At 43.2% G+C, this 16,955-nt stretch overlaps 1 protein-coding gene across 1 annotated transcript in view; it reads left to right on the top strand.

Moving 5' to 3' along the window:
• Positions 1 to 11,620, top strand: part of LOC124751482 (fatty-acid amide hydrolase 2-A-like) — a 249,336-nt gene extending 237,716 nt beyond the window's left edge. Inside the window, exon 11 of the mRNA XM_047248989.1 lies at positions 9,121 to 11,620. Coding sequence (XP_047104945.1) covers positions 9,121 to 9,306 — 186 coding nt within the window. The 3' untranslated portion in view covers positions 9,307 to 11,620. The remainder of the gene's footprint in view (positions 1 to 9,120) is intronic.
• Positions 11,621 to 16,955: the final 5,335 nt, after the last annotated feature.

Genomic DNA, 16,955 nt, shown 5'->3' on the forward strand with positions numbered 1-16,955 from the left:
GCCAGTGACGATCCCTGCGACATCTTTGGTGTCACTGGAATCCCCTGGTGGCCCGGACGTTACTGCGACTTCCGATACGCATCTCACCGGTCCGTCCTCACTCCAGAGCGGGTGGCAGACAGTGGTGGGTTCGCGTCTCACTGGGCGGAAGGCGAAAGAGGGAGCAGGCTGTAAGGCTTGCTCCCTACGTCTTAGCAACAGGTACGAGGTGGTACCAAGTGTTGATGATAACTCTGAGCCAGCACGGGCTGCCTCTCCTGTTGGGCCAGCGGTCGATTTTCCTGTCCAGTCCGGACAAGTACAGAGGGTGGGTATGCTAGTCATTGGGAGCTCCACTGTTAGGCGGGTGATGGAGCCCCTCTTGGAGATAGCAGGCAAGGCGAGAAAGAATTCCAGTGTGCATTCGGTATGTTTGTCGGGAGGTCTCCTCCGTGATGTGGAGGAGGCCCTGCCGGCGGCTATTGAGCGCACTGTGTGCAACCGGCTGCATATTGTGGTACATGTCGGCACGAATGATGCCTGCCGCTTGGGTTCTGAGGCCACACTCGGCTCCTTTCGGCGGCTCACTGATTTGGTGAAGGCAACTAGCAACGCACGCGGGGCGCAGGCTAAGCTGTCTATTTGTAGCACCGTACCCAGGGTTGATCGCGGTCCTCTGGTTTGGAGCAGAGTGGAAGGTCTAAATCAGAGGCTCAGACGGCTCTGCGATGGTATCGGATACGAATTTCTCGACCTCCGCTATCGGGTGCAGAATTTTAGAGTCCCCTTTTATAGGTCAGGCTTGCACTACACGCAGGAAACGGCTACTAGTGTAGCGGAGTACATGTGGCGTGCACATGGGGCATTTTTAGGTTAGAGGACCCCTCCCTTGGGATCAAAGACAATTTACCTATTAAATCAGCTACAGCGACCGCAGAGAATCTCGGTCCTCGTAGATCAGAGACAGAAAAGGTTAATATGATTTTAGTAAACTGCAGGAGCATCCAAGGAAAGGTCCCACAATTAGTATCGCTTATTGAAGGTTATAATGCGCAGATAGTATTGGGAACAGAAAGCTGGTTGAAGCCAGACGTCAGTGACAACGAAATACTAAGTTCAGACTGGAACGTTTATCGTAAGGATCGGTTAGTCACCAATGGTGACGGCGTGTTTATTGCAGTAAAAAATTCGATAAAATTTAGTGAGGTTATCACAGATTCCGAATGTGAATTAATCTGGGTGAAATTGAGTATCAAAGAACGGTCAAAACTGATGATCGGATGCTTTTATAGACTACTTGGGTCAGGATCTGAGGTTTTAGGGCGCTTCAGTCAGAGCTTGCAGAATATCATTAGTAATTTTCCTGATCATGCCGTTGTAATAGGGGGTGACTTCAACTTGTCAGGTATAGATTGGGAGCGTTATGCTATCAAAACTGGTGCCAGAGACAGGGATTCGTATTGCATTGTTTTGGATGTCCTGTCCGAAAATTACCTTGATCAGATAGTTGGAGAACCAACGCGTGAGGGTAACGTCTTAGACCTCCTGGCAACAAACAAATCTGAACTTATCGAATCAGTTAACGGAGAGGAAGGTATCAGTGATCATAAGGCAGTGACAGCATCTATAACGACGGGTCCTACAAGGAATAAGAAAGGTAGGAAGATATATTTTCTCAGCAAGGCTGACAGGATACTGATTTCAAATTTCTCAGCAGTCAGCATCAAATGTTCGTTGATGAGGACGAAGATGTGGGGAACAAATGGAAAAAATTCAAAGGCATCGTTCAATATGCCCTAGACAAGTATGTTCCGAGTAAGGTTTTAAGGGATGGGATAGATCCACCCTGGTTTAATAACCGTGTTAGAAACGCGCTACGTAAACGAAAGCACTTCATCTCAGATTCAAGAGAAGTAATAAGCTAGCTGACAAACAAACGCTCAACGAAGCGAAAATGAGCGTAAGGAGAGCAAAGAGAGAAGCGTTCAATGATTTTGAAAGTAAAACGATGTAAACCGACCTGACTAAAAATTCTAAGAGATTTTGGTTGTATGTAAAATCAGTAAATGGCTCAAAATCATCTACTCATTCTCTCAGCGACCCTACCGGCACCGAAACGAAAGATAACAGAGAGAATGCCGAAATACTGATTTCGGTCTTTCCGAAGTTGTTTCACCGCGTAAGATGGCAACTTTGTCCCTCCTTTCAATCGTCGCTCGAACGTCGAACTGGCAGATATTGAGGTAACCGATCGCGAAATTGAAAAGCAGCTACAATCGCTTATTTGGAAATTTGTGGTAAGGTCTTATGGGGCCAAACTGGTGAGGCCACCGGCCCCTAAGCTTATGCACTACTTAATCTTACTTAAACTAACTTACGCTAAGAACAACACACACACCCATACCCGAGGGAGGACTGGACCCTCCGACGGAGGAAACGGCGTGGAACGTGACAAGACGTCCAAGACCGGGCGGCTGTCACGCGCGGCTCAATCACTTAGTAGTGGAAAGGCTACAGGACCAGATGAGATACCTATAAGATTGTATAAATATTATGCGAAATAACTTGCTTCCTTTCTAGCAGTAATTTATCGTAGATCGCTTGAGGAACGAAAGGTACCTAACGACTGAAGAAAAGCGCAGGTCATTCCCGATTTTAGGAAAGGCGTAAGACAGATCCACACAATTGTTGACCTACGTATATCGTTACGCCAGTCTGTTGTAGAATTACGGAACATGTTTATGCTCAAGAGTTACGACATTTTTGGAAAATGAACAGCTCATCTATAAAAATCGTCATGGATTCCGCAAACAGTGATCCTGCGAAACTCAGCTCTCTCTGTTCCTCCATGAGATCCACAGCGCAGTGGACAACGGCGCCCAGGCTGATGCCGTGTTCCTTGACTTCAGTAAGGCATTTGACACCGTCCCGCATTGCCGTTTAATGAAAAAAATACAAGCTTACAGAGTATCTGAGGAGACCTGCGATTGGATTCAAGACTTTCTTGCAGATAGAACTCAACACGTCACTATTAACGGAACTAAATCGGCAGATATATAGGTAATATCCGGAGTAGCAAAGGGAAGTGTTGGCTCTGAGCACTATGGGACTTAACATCGATGGTCATCAGTCCCCTAGAACTTAGAACTACTTAAACCTAACTAACCTAAGGACAGCACACAACACCCAGGGAAGTGTGATAGGACCGTTGTTGTTGTTCACAATATACATAAATGATGTAGTAGAAAGCGTCGGATGCTCTTTAAGGCTATTCGCAGATGATGCTGTTGTTTGTACCAAAGTAGCAATACCAGAAGATAGTAAGAATTTGCAGTACGACCTGTAGAGAATTGATGAATGGTGCAGACTCTGCCAGTTTCCCCTGAACGTAAATAAATGTAACATATTGCGCATACATAGGAATAGAAATCCACTACTGTACAGCTACACTATTTATGACAAACAGCTGGAGACAGTGTCTGCTGTAAAATATTTAGGCGTAACTATCCAGAGCGGCCTCAAATGGAGTGAACATACAAAACAGATAGTTGGAAAAGCAGACACCAGACTCAGATTCACCGGAAGAATCTTAAGGAAATGTAACTCATTCACGAAAGAAATGGCTTATAAGATGCTTGTTCGCCCGATTGTTGAGTATTGTTCATCTATCTGGGATCCCTATCACGTAGGACTGATAGAGGAGATAGAGAAGATTCAACGAAGAGCGGCGCGTTTCGTCGCGGGATCGTTTAGCTGGCGAGAGAGCGTTACGGAGATACTAAAGAAATTCCAGTGGAAGACGTTACAAGAGAGACGTTGTGCATCACGGAGAGATTTACTATTGAAATATGGGGGCACCACTTTTCAGGAGGAATTAGACAACACATTACTTCCCCCACACACATCTCGCGTATTGACCACGAGGAGAAAATTCGAGAAATTAGAGCCTATCCAGAGGCTTACCGAGAACCATTCTTCCCATGCACTATTCGCGAGTGGAACAGGGTTGGAGGGATCAGACAGCGGTACCGAAAGTACCCTCCGCCACACACCATTAGGTGGCTTGCGGAGTATGATGTAGATGTAGATGTGGAGGTTACTGCTTGTGAAACAAATGTATGAACATCTTCTTCCTCACAAAGTCTACACATTATGCACATGCTTTGTACTTTGTACCATGAATCTATGGCAGTAAAACTGAGGCATAAAAATCAGATTTTAAATATCTCTCGAAAATCTTGTTCCAGGCTGTAGGTGTTTCCCACAATGGATCAGAAATTGCTTATTATTCACTTTGCAACAAATAAACAAACCGGTGGCGCAACACAATAATAGTTACGTTATGACTATTAGATTGACATAGGGCATACACATTATTATTATTATTATTATTATTATTAGTGGCAGGTGTCATACACAAAGCAAAGACAGCCTGAAGTCTTCCAGAATGACGTACCCTAAGGGGAAAAATTCTGCTATGGGTACATTTTTTGTATTATAAACTCTGTTTTTTGTAAGTTACTAAAACTTATTAACCACACAGCGATTCGTGAAAGAAAACTACATTATATCTTATACGATTATCACAATGTATTATTAGAAAGCGTACACAGTGTCATGTCATGAAAGCCGTTGGACAAAATGATATGTCTCATCTGGAAAGGTCTCATGTAGTCGGCACAAAAGTGTGGTTTATCGAACTATAGGTAGGCTATCAAATGCATATTGTTTGCTTTATTTAATATAACAGATATGTACATGCAATCAATGTATACTTGCTTAACAGGTTACCAGTTTCATTACTCTGTCCAAATAGCCTGGATTCAAGGTCTTTAATGTGCTTTAACAGCTAAATTTCTAACTCTGTTGCAAACGTTTTCTGGTACTGGCCTAAACCTTTATCAGTTTCTAAAACTTCTTATTCTAGCCTTGTACTCTGCTTAAAGTAGCTTGAGGAACGCCGAACATTTTTGAGGCAAGCTGCCAGCCCATTTGTTTGTTATTAAAAGAATCCATACCCTTCTGCATGCTCTCTGAATCACATGAGTAGCGGTTACTTGCTGAGAAAGAAAGTTTCCACTTTTGCTGAACATGCTCTGAATGAATGTCATTCATATGATATGAAGTGTGATATTCTCCATAGAGGAACTAAAGGCATAAAACTGGCATTACTCGAAATTCTGGCAATAATAAACACCAATCAAGGAATCCTGACCTGGCCCTGAACGACCAAGCATAGTTCCGTTACTCATCCTTACTAAAGTAGCAGCAGCCAATCATTTTTCTCTCATCATTAGATAATAAGCTTGTTATAACTGTTCCACACCCACACTCCATAGACTTCTTCCCACAGCCCCCCCCCCCCCCGCGCCCCCTCCCCCGATTTTTCGGCCTGTTGATCGCATTCACTAGTTTGTCGATATGACATAGTAACCTATACTTTTACTCACCTGTACAACATATTTCTCTTATACATTCCTATAGCTTTAATATTTGAATATATTGTAACATAAGATTTATTTGTTCGGAATTGCCGGCCGAAGTGGCCGTGCGGTTAAAGGCGCTGCAGTCCTGAACCGCAAGACCGCTACGGTCGCAGGTTCGAATCCTGCCTCGGGCATGGATGTTTGTGATGTCCTTAGGTTAGTTAGGTTTAACTAGTTCTAAGTTGTAGGGGACTAATGACCTCAGCAGTTGAGTCCCATAGTGCTCAGAGCCATTTTTGTTCGGAATTTCGTCGGGTATATGATTGTGTTTTGTCTCGATATAGTCATAAAATATCACATATCTTTGTACAATAGTATTTGTACAGCTATGAACTCTCGCTGAAGTTGTGTGGACTATCTATTTACAATTAAGTTGTCTGACGATGACCTAAGAAGCCGAAAGACGGTTTATAACGAACTATTAAGTAGATATTATCGTAGAAGTTTGTAATACATCTATGTTCCCCCAAGAACCGACGGGATATTTCATAGATGTTATAACAATAATAATAATAATTAACTACTTGTTATATTGCCATAAACAGAAACGACTGGAAGGATAGGAAGCGTAAACTGTGGTTGTGACATACCTATGACATTTTAGCCATAGTTGCAACATTCCGTGTACAACGTGTAGACCTACATACCAGAAATATGTTTAAAATGCATGTGAAGGAAGTGTTTCCTCACCTTCTGTGAAAAAAGTGTCGTAAATCAATTATCCAGGTGAAGTATGCCACAGAAGAACAATTGTCACAACTTCTGAAATCCGATGTGTAGGGATTCTTCAGATAACACGTAAGCGTCTAAGGAATCGACCTAGCCGTTTTCTGGTGTAACAGACACCAGCATAAGAGCCGGCCGCGGTGGCCGAGCGGTTCTAGGCGCTTCAGACCGGAACCACGTTGCTGTTACTGTCGCAGGTTCGAGTCCTACCTCGGGCATGGACGTGTGTGATGTCCTTAGGTTAGTTAGGTTTAAGTAGTTCTAAGTTCTGGGGGACTGATGACCTAAGATGTTAAGTCCCATAGCACTTAGAGCCATTTGACCCATTTATCACCAGCGTAAGAATAAACGTCGTAGCATAAACTGCTGCCTCTCGTGGCAGTACAAGAAACACTAGAAATGCATTTTAACAGACTACGTCATTTTAGAATACTTTTGCCTCTAGTGCACATATTTCAGCTTGACTGGTTTTAAATGTAACTACAAGGTGTTGGTGGAACAAGTGTCGCTAGGGAGAGGAGTGGTACTGAGGAAGCATGCTTTGTAGTAAGCGTCTAACACAAATGTGGACAGTTAGCTTTCTTTTCTGTAAAGGAGTTGTATGTAGCACTCACAATGCACTAAAAATCGTTTCGTCCTTCTATAAAAATGATTTTTACAAATAAATAATTCCGATCTTCTCACTGGCTCATTAGTTCGTGGTTTAAGAAAACATTTAGAAAAACTAAATACAATTTTGTACGAATGCGTGCTCTCGCGGCGATAACCATTAATAAAATTTTCTGGGGTTTCAAGCCATGTCAAGTGGTTAACTGCCCACGAGCTTTCGGCAGATATTTCGTCTGCCATTGTTAAGTGGTTAACTGTCATGTGGATGCTGCTGTCCTGCGGGTATAGCTACTCCATTGCCGGTGACGTCATTGGTGCTCAGTCCCGCACCATATATGGTAATCTTTTGGTGTGGCGACCGCAGCGCCCGTTTCAATTCCACAATCACGTGATACCAGGCAGTACGGCACCAGCGATATCACTGGCGACGGCGCAACTATACAGGGTGTTACAAAAAGGTACGGCCAAACTTTCAGGAAACATTCCTCACACACAAAGAAAGAAAATATGTTATGTGGACACGTGTCCGGAAACGCTTACTTTCCATGTTAGATATTTTATTACTTCTCTTCAAATCACATTAATCGTGGAATGGAAACACACAGCCACAGAACGTACCAGCGTGACTTCAAACACTTTGTTACAGGAAATGTTCAAAATGTCCTCCGTTAGCGAGGATACATGCATCCACCCTCCGTCGCATGGAATCCCTATTGCGCTGATGCAGCCCTGGAGAATGGCGTATTGTATCGCAGCCGTCCACAATACGAGCACGAAGAGTCTCTACATTTGGTACCGAGGTTGCGTAGACAAGAGCTTTCAAATGCCCCCACAAATGAAAGTCAAGAGGGTTGAGGTCAGGAGAGCGTGGAGGCCATGGAATTGGTCCGCCTCTACCAATCCATCGGTCACCGAATCTGTTGTTGAGAAGCGTACGAACACTTCGACTGAAATGTGCAGAAGCTCCATCGTGCATGAACCACATGTTGTGTCGTACGTGTAAAGGCACATGTTCTAGCAGCACAGGTAGAGTATCCCGTATGAAATCATAATAACGTGCTCCATTGAGCGTAGGTGGAAAAACATGGGGCCCAATCAAGACATTACCAACAATGCCTGCCCGAACGTTCACAGAAAATCTGTGTTGATGACGTGATTGCACAATTGCGTGCGGATTCTCGTCAGCCCACACATGTTGATTGTGAAAATTTACAATTTGATCACGTTGGAATGAAGCCTCATCCGGCGCTGAAATGAGGATTGACACATTGTTGGATGAACCATTCGCAGAAGTGTACCCGTGGATGCCAATCAGCTGCTGATAGTGCCTGCAAACGCTTTACATGGTACGGAAACAACTGGTTCTCCCGTAGCACTCTCCATACAGCGACGTGGTCAACGTTACCTTGTACAGCAGCAACTTCTCTGACGCTGTCATTGGGGTTATCGTCAACTGCACGAAGAATTGCCTCGTCCATTGCAGGTGTCCTCGTCGTTCTAGGTCTTCCCCAGTCGCGAGTCATAGGCTGGAATGTTCCGTGCTCCCTCAGATGCCGATCAATTGCTTCGAACGTCTTCCTGTCGGGACACCTTCGTTCTGGAAATCTGTCTCGATACAAACGTACCGCGTCACGGTTATTGCCCCGTGCTAATCCATACATCAAATGGGCATCTGTCAACTCCGCATTTGTAAACATTGCACTGACTGCAAAACCACGTTCGTGATGAACACTAACCTGTTGATGCTACGTACTGATGTGCTTGATGTACTGTAGAGCAATGAGTCGCATGTCAACACAAGCACCGAAGTCAACATTACCTTCCTTCAATTGGGCCAATTGGCGGTGAATCGAGGAAGTACAGTACATACTGACTAAACTAAAATGAGCTCTAACATGGAAATTAAGCGTTTCCGGACACATGTCCACATAACATCTTTTCTTTATTTGTGTGTGAGGAATGTTTCTTGAAAGTTTGGCCGTACCTTTTTGTAACACCCTGTATAATCTGCAATCTAGCGAGCCGGCCGTGGTGGCCGAGAGGTTGTAGGCGCTACAGTCTGGAAACGCGCTACCGCTACGGTCGCAGCTTCGAATCCAGCCTCGGGCGTGGATGTGTGTGATGTCCTTAGGTTAGTTAGGTTTAAGTAGTTCTAAGTTCTAGGGGACTGATGACCTCAGAAGTTAAGTCCCATAGTGCTCAGGGCCATTTTTTAACATCTTATTACATTCAGGTGTAATGGATTCAGAAAGGTTGGGAAGCACTGTATCGAGGGCCTCCCCATAACTGCAACTCTACGGTGACTGTGTTACTTGCTCAGGTGGTGGCGGCGCCGAACCAGGACCGTCTGTGCTTCGCGGTGGCTCGCGAGTTGGAGGCGGGGCTTGGGGGTTGGCAGCCGCCAGCGCCCCACACTGGCGCTGCCGCCGCCCCCATCACTGCCACCGGCGACGCCGCCTCCGCAACCGCCCCTGCCGCCGCCACCGTCATCCCAATCGGCTCTTAGCGCCGCCGTCCGCCCTTGAACTGCCGAGACTGAACCACCAAGGAGCAACGCTGGCCATCGCCACTCACCTCTGGCTGTGCTAACCTTCCAGCTGCCGCCGCGCCATCACAATGTGTCCAAAGAGTCGGTGCTAGCGTGTCTTCCTGTTCTTACAAGCAATAGTTTGAAAATTATCAACGGTTTTCTCCGTTTTTTATCGCGACTGATTGGGTTTTCAAAGGACTGCAGACTTAAAAAGCTCTCTTTCAGAGATTGCTTAGCGTAACGAAATACCTACTCCGCATCAAATGCCATGAAATTTAGCGTTGCATTCGGGTGGCTTATTTGATTGTGTGACTGGCAATAATCTCTTGTCAAGTTTCGAGAAACTACTTCTCATGAATTCACCACTATCCTGTTGGGAGCAATACGTGTGTTCTTTCTGCATCCATCGCTCTTCCGTCTTCTGTATTGGCTGTAAAGATACTAATGTGTTATTGAGGAAAATAATCTTACACGATGACTTACGATGCCCGCCCTTGCCTTCGAGGCCGCTAAAGCGTAGCACTGTGACTGCGCTCGACTTACAGACAGGCGGTTTGAATTTTGATTCATCAGTATGTGGCCAGGGGACGTGGTGGAGGAGTAGTTATAAACATCAGATTTAATATCAATGTCCTCAGTTCAAATTCCACATCTGCTTGGACTGCCACATACGAGGGATAATAGTTTTTGATGCTAATTCGTCTGTCGAATGGAAACTCAAGTCAGCAGTCCTCTGAAATTTTTGGAAGTAATAATTACGCTCGTCATCAACTACAAAAACTTGACTCGGCACCTTATTTACACTACTCACGGCCACCTATACGAAATAGTTACGCAGTTCGCAAGGTTGAGAAAGTGAATAAAGGAAACCTTTCAGGTTTAGGTGGCTGCGTTTCTTGGGTGCTCCACATCCAACAATTCTACACATTTAGTTTTACCTTCTGACGATTTTAATTTAACAAATTATGACGATGTGAAAATGTGTTACGCTGAAAGAACTCATACATCGACAAACCTGTCTTAAAAAGGACATATGTAACTGAAACCTCTTTCAGAGGGCAGTTGCGTCTATTACGGTGATAATATTGTTTTTTTTACTGATGTTATTATTACGTTACTGTGTAATCTGCACTATTCGAACGTACATGTAACTCGTACGACAGTCTATTCGCGAAACACGAAGGTCAACAAAGAGAGGGAGGGACAGATGAACGAAGGAAGTAATCACAATGTCAAAAAGGTAAAGTCATTTTTCTGCCTGCAAATAACGGGTGACAAAAATATAACTGACCAGGAATATATTTGAGTCTAAAACGAAATAATCTGGTCTAATTAATGAACAAGATAACTGCACTTTACACACAATTGTAAATGTTCCGATTGCAAATGATATTCTTGCTGTATAAATGAAATTGTCAAAGTTTCGAAATCGCTTTTCGGGACAACTTTTACTTGGTCAATCTGTACCACAACATCCTTCAGAAATTCAGAGAACAAGACCAACTAGACTCCTGAAACCTACGTGAGAAGCGGACATATTTTTTACAATTTTAAAACTAAATGAAATATTTACCATGAAACGGAATAAAGTTCAACTCCCAAGTATTAAAGATTACGCTCCAGTATTTTATGATCGCAGCTACAGTTCTGAAACTAACAGAACGCCCAGGGGCTAGTGACGCCACGTTTCTTTTTTTTTTCGTGACTTCACTGGTGCAACAAAGTTTTTTGTCTTTACCAAAAGTTTCATAGCGTCTATCTGCTTCGTCAGATGTAAATCCTTTTATTTTACTGTCGCTTCTGTGTTACTAACTGTAGATACTGTTCTTTTGAAGATACTTTACATATTACTGAACACTATACTTTTCGTACATTTTGTATGCACTCTGTACTACAGCACATGACTGATTAAGATAAAGAAACTGGTGACCATCTAACATAAAAGTCACTAATTGGCCTTCCAGACCGAAGATCTCTGACACGACGTGAAAACAGTAACAAACAGAGGAGTTGTGTGCTGCATGGAAACGTTTGAGGTGCACTAGACATTAAAAAGATGCGTACTCTTAAAATTGTGCACTCTCGATTTTCACTACTGATGCTGTAGTTGTGGTAATATTGTGAATGAACAGAAAACTAGCGTAGAATACTGAAGAGTAAAATGTAAATTGTAAACAAATAATGGGTCTATGTGTATCTGTAATTATGTACTAGATTATAGGAGCTTCAACGATCCGTAAAAATAACTGATGTAAATGTAAAAATTAGTAAATATCGAGATATACTTTTATTACTGTTCTTATTTTATGTATAGCCTCTCAAAGTCAAAGCCAATAATCTCCTGATGGAAAGAAATGTCAAGGCTTTTACCACGTAAGTACCTCTTGACTCTCATTTACAGACTTAAGAGGTACAATGGGATATTATATTTCATTATGAACCCTAATATTAAAAATTACACTTTTTTCCATGCTGTAATATGATACCACCCCATTAAACCTGGACGAAAGCACTAAAAAGTCACCGATGTGAACCAGTAACTCACTGCCAACTACAAGATACAGGAGACGTGATGTTAAATATGTAGGGGCTTTTATGAACTCTTCAAGTCTGAAAACGGTAAACCGGACCAAACAAATTAAAAGTGACAGATTAGTTTCTGTCGTAATTTCACTGAGAACTATATTCCCAGTACATTACTATTTGTCAAACCGTTAGTTTGATGCTAGTTAGTTAGTTAGTTTGATGCTAGTAGACTTCTCTTGGCCAGGTATAGTCTGTTTTTTATGTCCTCCTTGCTCCGTCCGTCATTGATTATTTTGCTATCTAGATAGCAGAATTCCTTGACTTCGTCATCCACAATTCTGATGGTTTCTTCTGTTCTCATTTCGTCTTTCTTCGATTTACTCTCAATCCATACCCTGTAGTCATTAGGCTCTATATACCATTCAAAAGATTCTGTAGTTCTTCTTTACTCACTGAGGATAGCAATATCATCAGCGAATCTTCTCATTCATATCATTTCCTCCTCAATTTTAACCCCGCTCTTGAATCTTTTCGTCATTGCTCCTTCGATGTATGAGTTGAACATGAGGAGCGCAAGACTACATGCCTGTCTTACACCCTTTTCAATCCGAGCACTTCGTTTTTGGTCTCCCCCTCTTCGTTCTTGTGCATATTATACATCACCCGTCGTTCCCTGTAGTTTAATCGTTTTTTTCTAAAAACTTCAAACATCTTTCACTATTTGACACTGTCGAACGCTTTTTCCAGATCGACAAATCCTATGACCGTGTCTTGAGTTTTCTTTACCCTTGCTTCCATTATAAACCGCAGCGTCAGCATTGCCCCTCTGGTGCCTTTACTTTTCCTAAAGCCAAATTGATCGTCGTCTAAAAGGTCATCAATTTTCTTTTCCATTCCTCTATATATTATACTTGTCAGCAAGTTGTATGCATGAGCTGCTAAGCTGATTGTACGATAATTCTCGCACTTGTCGGCTCTTGCAATCTTTGAAATTGTATGGATGATTCTAGTATGAAACTTACACTCTGCAGCGGATTGTGCGCTGATATGAAACTTCCTGGCACATTAAAACTGTGTTCCGGACCGAAATTCGAACTGGGGACCTTTGCCTTTCGCGAGCAAGTACTCTACCGACTGAGCTATCCAAGCACGACTCGCGACACCTCTTCAAAGTTTTAATCCGCTAGTACCTTGTCTCCTACCTTTCATACTTCACAGAAGCTCTCCTGCGAACCTTGCAGAACTGGCACTCCTGGAAGAAGTCTCCGCAATATCCTTTCTTTCAGGAGCGCTAGTTCTGCAAGGTTCGCAGGAGAGCTTCTGTGAAGTATGAAAGGTAGGAGACAAGGTACTGGCGGATTAAAACTTTGAAGAGGTGTCGCGAGTCGTGCTTGGTAGCTCAGTCGGTAGAGTACTTGCTCGCGAATGGCAAAGATCCCTAGTTTGAGTCTCGGTCCGGCACACAGTTTTAATCCGCCAGGATGTTCAATGTGTGGATGATGTTTTTCCGAAAGTCAGACAGTGTATCACCAGACTCATACGCTCTACACACTAAGGTGAACATAGTCATTTTGTTACCGCTTACGCCAAAGATGCTAGAAATCCGATGGAATGTTACCTATTCTCCTCCAAAGCTCTTTTAATTCTGACTATAATACTGGATCCCCTATCTCTTCCCTATCGACTCTTGTTTCTTCTTCTTACACATCACCAGACTAGTCTCCCCCACCGCCCGCCCTTTCATAAAGGCATTCAGTGTACTCTTTCCCTCTTTTCGCTCGCTTCTCTGCATTTAACAGTAAAATTCCCATTTAACTCTTAATGTTATCGCTCTTCCTATTGATTTTACCGTAGGCTGTTTTGACTTTAGCACATGCTGAGTCATTCCTTCCTACCATCAGTTCTTTTCGATTTCTTCACATTTTTCACGAAGCCATTTCGTCTTAGCTCCTTGCCCTTCATATTGATTTCATTTCTAAGTATCTATGTAGTCCTGATTTCCCTGAACATTTTTATACTTCCATCTTCCGTCGATCAGCTGAAGTATTTCTTCTGTTACACATTGTTTCCTCGTAGTTACCTTCCTGTTACCTATATTTTTCATTCCAAATTCTGTGATTACCCGTTTTAGAAATGTCCACTCCCTTTCAACTGAAATGCCTACTGAGCTATTCATTGTCGCAGTATCTGTCCTAAGAGAACTTAAAGCGTATTTCTTCATTCCTTGGAAAGCGTATTTCTTCATTCCTTGGTATTTCCGTATCCCACTTCTTTGCATATTGTTTCTTTCTGACTAGTCTCTTAAACCTCAGCCCATGTTTCATCATTACTAAATTGTGATATGAGTCTATATCTGCCCCTGGGTACGCCTTACAATACAATATCTTATTTCAGACTCTGCCTGATACTGATGTAATCTAACTGGAACCTTCCCGTACCTCTCAGCCTTTTCCAAGTATACCTCATCCTCTTGTGATTTTTGAACAGAGTATCTGCTATTACTATCTGAAATATACTGGTGAACTCAGTCTTTCTCCTCGCTCATTTCTACTACCAAGACCATATTCTCCCGTAACCCTTTCTTCTAATGCTCTCCCCACAACCACATTCCGATCCCTCTTGACAATTAGATTTTCTTCTTCCTTTATATACCGAATTATGCGTTTGTCCTGTGGTATAATATAAGGCACACACAATCCATCAGGAAAGGAGGTTCCCTGCAAAGCACTCGTGCGTCCCTTCGTAGATTACTGCTTTTGAGAGCTATACGATGTAGTACTAGCTGAGAGAACTGAACGAACACAAAGAAGAGCAGCACGAATGGCCAAAGATTTGTTGCATCCATGGTACACCGCCTTAGAGACGCTAGAAAACCTGAACTTGAAGACAGATACTAGTCATCCCACGGAAGACTACTTACGAAATTTCGAGACCCAGAAGTAACATATGAACTTCGGAATGTACAACAAGCCTCTACGTATTGCTCCCACTGGTACAGTGAAGACGAGATCAGACTAAATACAGCGTGCTCCAAGTATCTAAGCAATTATTCTTACAGCTGCCCATATACGAATGCAACGGGAAGAAATCCTTATTTGTGGTGCAATAAGAAGTACCATTGCCATGCACATCACAGTGATTCGCAGAGTATTGATGTAGACGTTAGGAATTGGCTGCAGAATCACTAATCAGTTAACTATGACTTTCTTGGGGGTTCTGCTTGGCGTTATAGCAGTGGCGGCATTTGTGCCGACCTTCCCTTTCCAACTATACTGAGGTGACAAAAGTCGTGGGATACCTAATGCCGTGTCGGGCCTCCTTTCGCCAGGCGAAATGCAGCAATTTGAAAGGCATGGACTCAACAAGTCGTTAGAAGTCCCATGCAGAAAATTTGATGGATGCTGCCCCTATAGCCATCCAAAATTTCGAAAGTGTTGCCGGAGAACGAGTTACTGTACGAACTGACCTCTCCATTATGTCCCGTAGATGCTCGGACGGATTCACGTCGGGAAAACTGGGTAGCAAAATAATTCGCTCGAATTGTCAAGAATGTTCTTCAAAGCCATTTCGAATAACAGCCGCCCAGTGATATGGCACAATACCATACATACATACATTCCATAGTTGTTTGGGAACATGCAGTCCATGAATGGCTGCAAATGGTCTCCATATAGCCGAACGTAACCATTTCCAGTCAATGACCGGTCCATTCCGACCAGAGATCCCAGTCCATTCCGTATAAACATAGCCCACACCATTATGGAGCCATCACCAGTTTTCACAGTGCCTTGTTGACAACTTGGGTCCGTGGCTTCGTGGGGTCTGCGCCAAACTCGAGCCTTACCATCAGCTCTTACCAACTGAAATCGGGACACATCTGACCAGGCTACAGTTTTCCACTCGTCTAGGTTCTAATCGATACGGTCACGAGCCCAGGAGAGGCGCTGCAGGCGGTGTCGTGCTGTTAGCAACGGCTGTCGCGTCGGTCGTTAGCTGCCATAGCCCATTAACGCCGAATTCCGCCTCACTGTCCTAAACGATACCTTCATCGTACGTCCCACATTGATTTCTGCAGTTGTTTCACGCAGTGTTGCTTGTCTCTTAGCACTGACAACTCTACGCAAACGCCGCTGCTCTCGGTTGTTACGTGAAGGCCGTCAGCCACTGCGTTGTCTGTGGTGAGAGGTTATGTCTGAAATTTGGTACTGTCGGCACAATCTTGACACAATGAAGACTGAGTTCCCTAACGATTTCCAAAATGGAATGTCCCATGCGTCTAAGTGTTATTATTCACGTCGTGCGGCCATAATCACGTCGGAAACCTTTTCACGTGAATCACTGGAGTACAAATAGCCGCTGCGCCAACACACTACCCTTTTATACCTTGTGTACACGATACTACCGCCATATTTATATGTGCACATCGCCATCCCATGATTTTTGTCACCTCACTGTGTTTAACTCTAAGCACGTAAGCGAAAAAATGTTTAGGAAAGGGTTAAAATTATGTGTGTTAAGTTCGTTGGAAGTCGATAGGTGGTCCAATTATGAAACACTGGATCAATATAGTCTGGATAATTTGCGTCCATTTTAAGCAGAAGCTAGTTTTTCGCGTATCTAAATGTTTATGACGTCTTATTCCCTGAATTAGGTATAAAATGATATGATTTTGCAGGTACATTCATTCATATATGTGGTTACTGTCTACAAACTGTGTGCCGAATAGAGGCAGTAGTCAAGAAGTAATAAATTAAAACATCATGCCTGATGTGGGAGCTTTACAGCATGAATAGCAAAAATGAAGTAGGGGATGAACTTTTTTCCATACTTCATTTTGCGAGTGGAGTCAGTGATAGAGAATTTCGCAAAGGTTTGAAATTATGTACAGCCCGCATATTTGCGCGCCGTCAATTACGTTACTTCTGAGCACTTTCTAGCTGCAAAACTTGTCTTAATGTTTTACACTTTCAACATTAGATTATACCTTTTAATGGGTAGTTCATGACATGTTTTAAAATTTTTAAGAAAGGTCAGTAACTATGCAAAATATTCAATTTAAATTATTTGTTGCCTCTGGAAGCCGTTGAATAGATAACCGG

This window comes from Schistocerca piceifrons, chromosome 1 (genome assembly GCF_021461385.2).
Source record: "Schistocerca piceifrons isolate TAMUIC-IGC-003096 chromosome 1, iqSchPice1.1, whole genome shotgun sequence".
Classification (NCBI taxonomy): Eukaryota; Metazoa; Arthropoda; class Insecta; order Orthoptera; family Acrididae; genus Schistocerca; species Schistocerca piceifrons.